The sequence below is a fragment of the Cervus canadensis genome, chromosome 1 (genome assembly GCF_019320065.1).
Source record: "Cervus canadensis isolate Bull #8, Minnesota chromosome 1, ASM1932006v1, whole genome shotgun sequence".
Lineage (NCBI taxonomy): Eukaryota > Metazoa > Chordata > Mammalia > Artiodactyla > Cervidae > Cervus > Cervus canadensis.
Window position 1 is genome coordinate 36,312,606 of NC_057386.1, and position 5,772 is coordinate 36,318,377.

The 5,772-nt window shown below is 45.3% G+C and overlaps 2 protein-coding genes across 2 annotated transcripts; one reads left to right on the plus strand and one right to left on the minus strand.

The window, feature by feature from the left end:
• Nucleotides 1–279: 279 nt before the first annotated feature.
• Nucleotides 280–1,236, plus strand: LOC122424929 (olfactory receptor-like protein DTMT). Its single transcript, XM_043443547.1, has one exon. It carries the CDS (start codon nt 280–282, stop codon nt 1,234–1,236), a length of 957 nt encoding a protein of 318 aa, XP_043299482.1.
• Nucleotides 1,237–4,096: 2,860 nt separating this feature from the next.
• LOC122425659 (olfactory receptor 1L6-like) lies at nt 4,097–5,077 on the minus strand. The gene has a single exon (XM_043444548.1). It carries the CDS (start codon nt 5,075–5,077, stop codon nt 4,097–4,099), a length of 981 nt encoding a protein of 326 aa, XP_043300483.1.
• Nucleotides 5,078–5,772: the final 695 nt, after the last annotated feature.

Consider the following 5,772-nt stretch of genomic DNA (forward strand, 5'->3'; position numbering starts at 1 on the left):
GCTGATCTGACTCCATCCACGGTTCTGTTATGGAACATTCATAGAGAATTTTGGAAGTTGATCAAATTTGACCCATAATTTCTTAGGTGTTCCTTTACATAAATATTTATTTACATACTTGGGGAGATTTCAAATAAAGTATTAAACTGCTATGAGTTATGGGCATTTAATGAAAATATTTTTGAAAGTTCTGCAACATATATATATATATATTTAAGCTAATACTTTCATACAGATTATTCTTAATTTTCAAAAGGTAAAACAAAAGCAGCATTGAAAATGGGAAACCAAACAGTCGTCTCAGAATTCCTCCTCCTGGGCCTGCCCATTGGACCTGATCAGCAAGACTTGTTCTATGCTCTGTTCCTGGCCATGTATGTTACCACCGTCCTGGGGAACCTCCTCATAATGTTCCTGATTCGACTGGACCCCCACCTCCACACACCCATGTATTTGTTTCTCAGTAACCTGTCTTTCTCTGACCTCTGCTTCTCCTCTGTCACAATGCCCAAATTGTTACAGGACATGCAGAGCCACATCTCATCCATTTCTTATGCTGGCTGCCTGGCACAAATGTACTTCTTCCTGCTTTTTGCAGACCTGGAGAGCTTCCTCCTTGTGGCCATGGCCTATGACCGCTATGTGGCTATCTGCTTCCCCCTGCACTACACCACCGTCATGAGCCCCAGGCTCTGTCTCTCCCTGCTGGTGCTGTCCTGGGTGCTGACCATCTTCATTTCTTTGTTGCACACCCTGCTCATGGCTCGGCTGTCTTTCTGTGCTGATAACGTGATCTCCCACTTCTTCTGTGACATGTCAGCTCTGCTAAAGTTGGCCTGCTCTGACATTCAGATAAATGAAACAATGATTTTTATCTTGGGAGGGCTTGTCATTATCGTTCCATTCCTGTTGATATTTTCATCCTATGCACGAATTGTGTCCTCCATCCTCAAGGTCCACTCTGCCAGGGGTATCCGCAAAGCTTTCTCCACCTGTGGCCCCCACCTCTCTGTGGTGTCTCTCTTCTACGGGACAATCATTGGCCTCTACCTTTGCCCTTCAGCTAACAACTCTACTATTAAGGAGACTGTCATGGCTGTGATGTACACTGTGGTGACCCCCATGCTGAACCCCTTCATCTACAGCCTGAGGAACAGAGACATAAACGGAGCCCTGAGAAGAATCTTTTCAAAATGGACAATTAGCTTTTTTTCAGCCAGTGACTTTAAAGATTAAAGGATGTTTTCAAACAGTAGGTGTAGTACTGACAGTGAGTAGTATGCTAAACAGCCTAGATAGCACCCAAGCTTGGTGCTGCTAATGCAGCCAGCATAGCACTCCCAGGAAGAGTTTCCCCCAAATGTCATTAGAGCCAGGTTACATTGTGCCTCTTGGGTTTATCACTGAATCTTGGTTGTGATACACCATGATATGTAGAGGACACTCAATGACTATTATTCTATTTTGAATAAATACCACTGTATTTTGGTATTTATTGTACTCAAGGAATGTATTGTTGTTGTTTAGTTGTTAAGCTGTATCTGACTCTTTGCAATCCTGTGGACTGTAGCCCACCAGGCTCCTCTGTCCAGTAGAGTTCCTAATTCTCTAAGAAATAAATTCAGATTTCTCAGACACTTCTGCGCTTTGCTTCTGCCAAACATGTCTATTCCATGAAGAATATCTTCCAATTTATTATGTATTACTCTTGTAACTTTATTCTCCAGGAGCATCATTTTTCTCCTTGCTAATCTATTCAGTTTTTAATTTTATTTTCGGGTGTTGATTGATTCATCCATTTAATGATCACATTCTAGAATTATTTCTGTTTCCTTTAACTGTACCAATCACTTGTCAGTTGATGGCAAGTTAATGCCTCCTGATGTGTGATGTGCTAAGCTGCTTCAGTTGTCTCCCACTCTTTGCTGCACCAGGGACTGTGGCCCTCCAGGCTGCTCTGTCCAAAGGATTCTTGGGGCAAAAATACTGGAGTGGATCTTGCAACCATGCCCTTCTCCAAGGCATCTTCCCAACCCAGGGATCAAACCCGAGTTTCTCACATCTCCTGCATTGGCAGGTGGGTTCTTTACCACTGGTGCCACCGGGGAAGCCCTACTTCTTTTGGCGGTATCTATATTTTTATTTTTAATTAAAAAAAATTAAAAAAAAATTTTAGGGTCTTTATTGAATTTGTTTCAATGATGCTTCTTTTTTTATGTTTTGTTTTGTTTTTTTTTTCGGCCAATGAGTCATGTGTGACGTTAGCTCCCTGACCAGGAATTGAACCCATGCTCCCTGACCAGGAATTGAACCCATACTCCCTGCATTGGAAGGCAAAGTCTTAACCACTGGACTATCAGGGAAGTCCAAGGTAGCATCTATGTTTTAGATGACAATTCGTCTTTTGAATTAAAACCATACGGATTGAACCACAGGGTTCTGTTATGAATTGTTTAATTTATAGACATTAAAATGGTGGCTCACCTATTGCCCAAGGTAACACAAATAGAGACAGAAAGACTAAAGTCTATTCATGACTCTGAGATAGATTTTTTTCCTCTAGAATATTATGCTGAAATTATCTGGTGCTTTCTTTGTTTACTTCTTTTCTTACCAAGTATATTACAATTGTCTTGATCTCAAAGACAGGTGCCCTCTCTATGGTGCCTAACTCAGTGCCTTGAATCTGCTAGATATAGAGAACAAATACCTATTGATTTGATTTGAATGCATTCTGATGTGTTATTTGAAATGAATTTATGTCTTAAAAGATCTCACCTTTAAAAAAGTCCTCCTAATAATGCCAACTTTTACTTTTCTTCTTAAAAATTTTTATTGATTTTGAAAATAATACATTCTCACCAAGAAATAGTCAAACAATGAAGAAATAAGTAATAAAGTGGAATATGTGGGTCCTCCATTGTTCTTCACCCCCTCCATGATGGCAGTTAAAAGCTGGGGCGTACTCTTCCAGATATTTTCTATGCATAGACTAACTTTATATATTATAAATAAATAGGACTAAATTGTAGCTGCCATTTTCTCATTATCACTTAAAGTATTTCCTGAATTCATCATTTCGCGTAAAGACATGTAAGTCTTCTAGAAGCTATGTAATGTTTTGTTAAATGGATGCTATTTACCATAATTTATTTAAATAATCTTTTCTTGGACATTTGGGTTGTTTTCAGTTTTTTTATTATTTTGAATAATGCTTTGATTTTATTTACTGGTTCATATGCTTTTTGTAGACTTATGCTATGTTTCTGTGGACATATTTTCAGAAATGGGTATACTCAGTCACAGGATAGGAACATTTATAATTGGATGGAAACTGCCAAACCGCCTCCAAGGAATTCTTCTCAAGTAAACTTCCAAAATTAAACAAGAGTGGTCATTGCTTTACAATATTCTCAATGCTGAGTATTTTGCTTTCAGAATATTTGTTGTTATTCTGTTGCTCAGTCGTGTCCGACTCTTTGCAACCCCATGGACTGTCCATGGGATTCTCCAGGCCAGAATACTGAAGTGGGTGGCCTTTCCCTTCTCCAGGGGATCTTCCCAAAGCAGGGATCAAACCCAGGTCTCCCACATTGCAGGCAGATTCTTTACCAGCTGAGCCACAAGGGAAGCCCCTCAGAATATTTATCTCTTTAAATAACTGGGTCTTTCCCAAAGTTTCTAGAAAAGGAGTCTGTAGGGATGTGGACTACATTGCAAGGCATCTTTAAAAACCACCTAAAAACCTCAGACCTGCTCTGTTTCTCCAGCTTCCTCTCTACCCACGGGGTTGCTACTGCTCACACTCTCTCCCCTCTCTCTCTCCCCACAAGATTCATTTCCTCCTCCCCTGCTTGTTCCCCTTCCATTTATCCAAAACTGAATAGTAGACTCTATATCAGACATTCGGGCAATACAGAAACAAATCTGGCTTATTGCTCTGTCCCCATCCCTGTGAATAAACATCTTGTCCCATTGGCTTCAGATCTAATTTTTAATTTAGCAAGAAATAAGACACTGCGGGATTAAAAGTTGCTGGTGTTTTGGAAAGCTATAAAAAGGAGAGGGAGGGGAGACTGGCATTCTTCTGTAATCATTATTCTTGAGATGGCAGTGAGTCCACACCTGCTCTCACACATCTTGGGGGTGCAGTCCTCCATCGGAGCCCCCTTTTTAGGGCGCCCTTGACTTCTTTGTTGCGCAGGCTGTAGATGAAAGGGTTCAGGGTCGGGGTAACCACCGCATAGACCACACTGGCCAGGCGGTCGTAGCGGGCCGAGTAGGCAGACGAGGGCCGGAAGTAGACGGAGAGGATGGAGCCGAAGAAAAGCGACACCGCCACCAGGTGGGCCCCGCAGGTGGAGAAGACGCGGCGCCGGCCCCCCGCCGACCGCACCCCCAGCACCGCGACGAGGATGCGCGCGTAGGACAGGACCACCAGGAGCAGCGGCGTCAGCACCACGGCCAGGCCCTCGGAGAAGATGGCCATCTGCGCCGCCGACGTGTCCGAGGTGGCCACGCTCAGCATCACCGTCATGTCGCAGAAGAAGTGACGCACGCGGGCGGCGTGCGGGTAGGAGAGCTCGGAGATGAGCAGCGTGTGCAGCAGCGAGTGCAGGTGCGCCACGGCCCAGGACGCCGCCACCAGCGCCGAGCAGCGCGCGGGCGTCATGACCGCCACGTAGTGCAGGGGCCGGCACACGGCAGCCGCGCGGTCGTAGGACATGGCGGCCAGCAGGTAGCTCTCGGTGATGCCCAGAGCCACGAAGAAGTACATCTGGGCAAAGCAGCCCTGGAAGGACACAGCCCGGCCCGGGTGGAGCAGGCCGGCCAGCAGCCTGGGGACCGTGACGGTGGTGAAGCCGATGTCCACGAGGCTCAGGTGACCCAAGAAGTAATACATGGGGGAGCGGAGGGCCCCGTCTGACCTCACCAGCACCACCATGCTCAGGTTGCCCAGGGCATTGACCAGGTAGACGCCAAGGAAGAGGAGGAACAACAGCGGGTGGACGTCTGTGCCGTCCGTCAGGCCGAGGAGGAGGAACGCTGGGCGGGAGGTGAGGTTGGCCAGGGCCATGGAGTGGCCGCCACGGTGGGGGCGCTGAGGGGAGAGAGGAGACAGCCCGACGTAAATTCTGGCACCTCTAGGCAGATTTCTGCATATCGTAAACTATGAAGTATTTTTAAAACTTTTGCTTGCTAAAATGGTGTAGGGACCACACTGCTCATCGAATAATCCTAGTTTTATAAAGAAACTGAGTCTCAGAAGGCTGTTCTGGATACTGGGGTGTCTCAAGCTTTGGAGTAGATCTGACCTGATTTTGAGTCCTGGATCTATCATTCAGGGCTCTCCGAGCCTCGGTTTCTTCTTCTTTAAGTGATAAAAAAAAAAAAAAAAAAAAAAAAAAAAACTAGCTGCTGCTCCTACAGTTGTGAGGATGTGCTTAGTCACTCGGTCGTGTCCCATTTTGTCAGCCCCATGGACTGTAGCCCGCCAGGCTCCTCTGTCCAAGGAATTTTCCAGAGAATAATACTGGAGTGGGTTGCCATTTCCTTCTCCACAGTTGTGAGGATAGGGTGGATAATAAATCTAAAATACTTGGCACAGTGCCCAGCACATAATAGGCATTAAAGACTGTCATCTATCATCTGTCTATCAAGTATCCATCTATCTACCAACTATCTATCCAGGCTTCCCAGGTGGCTCAGTGGTAAAGAACCCGCCTGCCAATGCAGAAGATGTGGATTCTGTCCCTGGGTCGGGAGGTCCCT

Coding starts and splice junctions, on each gene's coding strand:
- LOC122424929 (XM_043443547.1), top strand. CDS start 280: ATGGGAAACCAAACAGTCGTCTCAGAATTCCTCCTCCTGGGCCTGCCC.
- LOC122425659 (XM_043444548.1), bottom strand. CDS start 5,077: ATGGCCCTGGCCAACCTCACCTCCCGCCCAGCGTTCCTCCTCCTCGGC.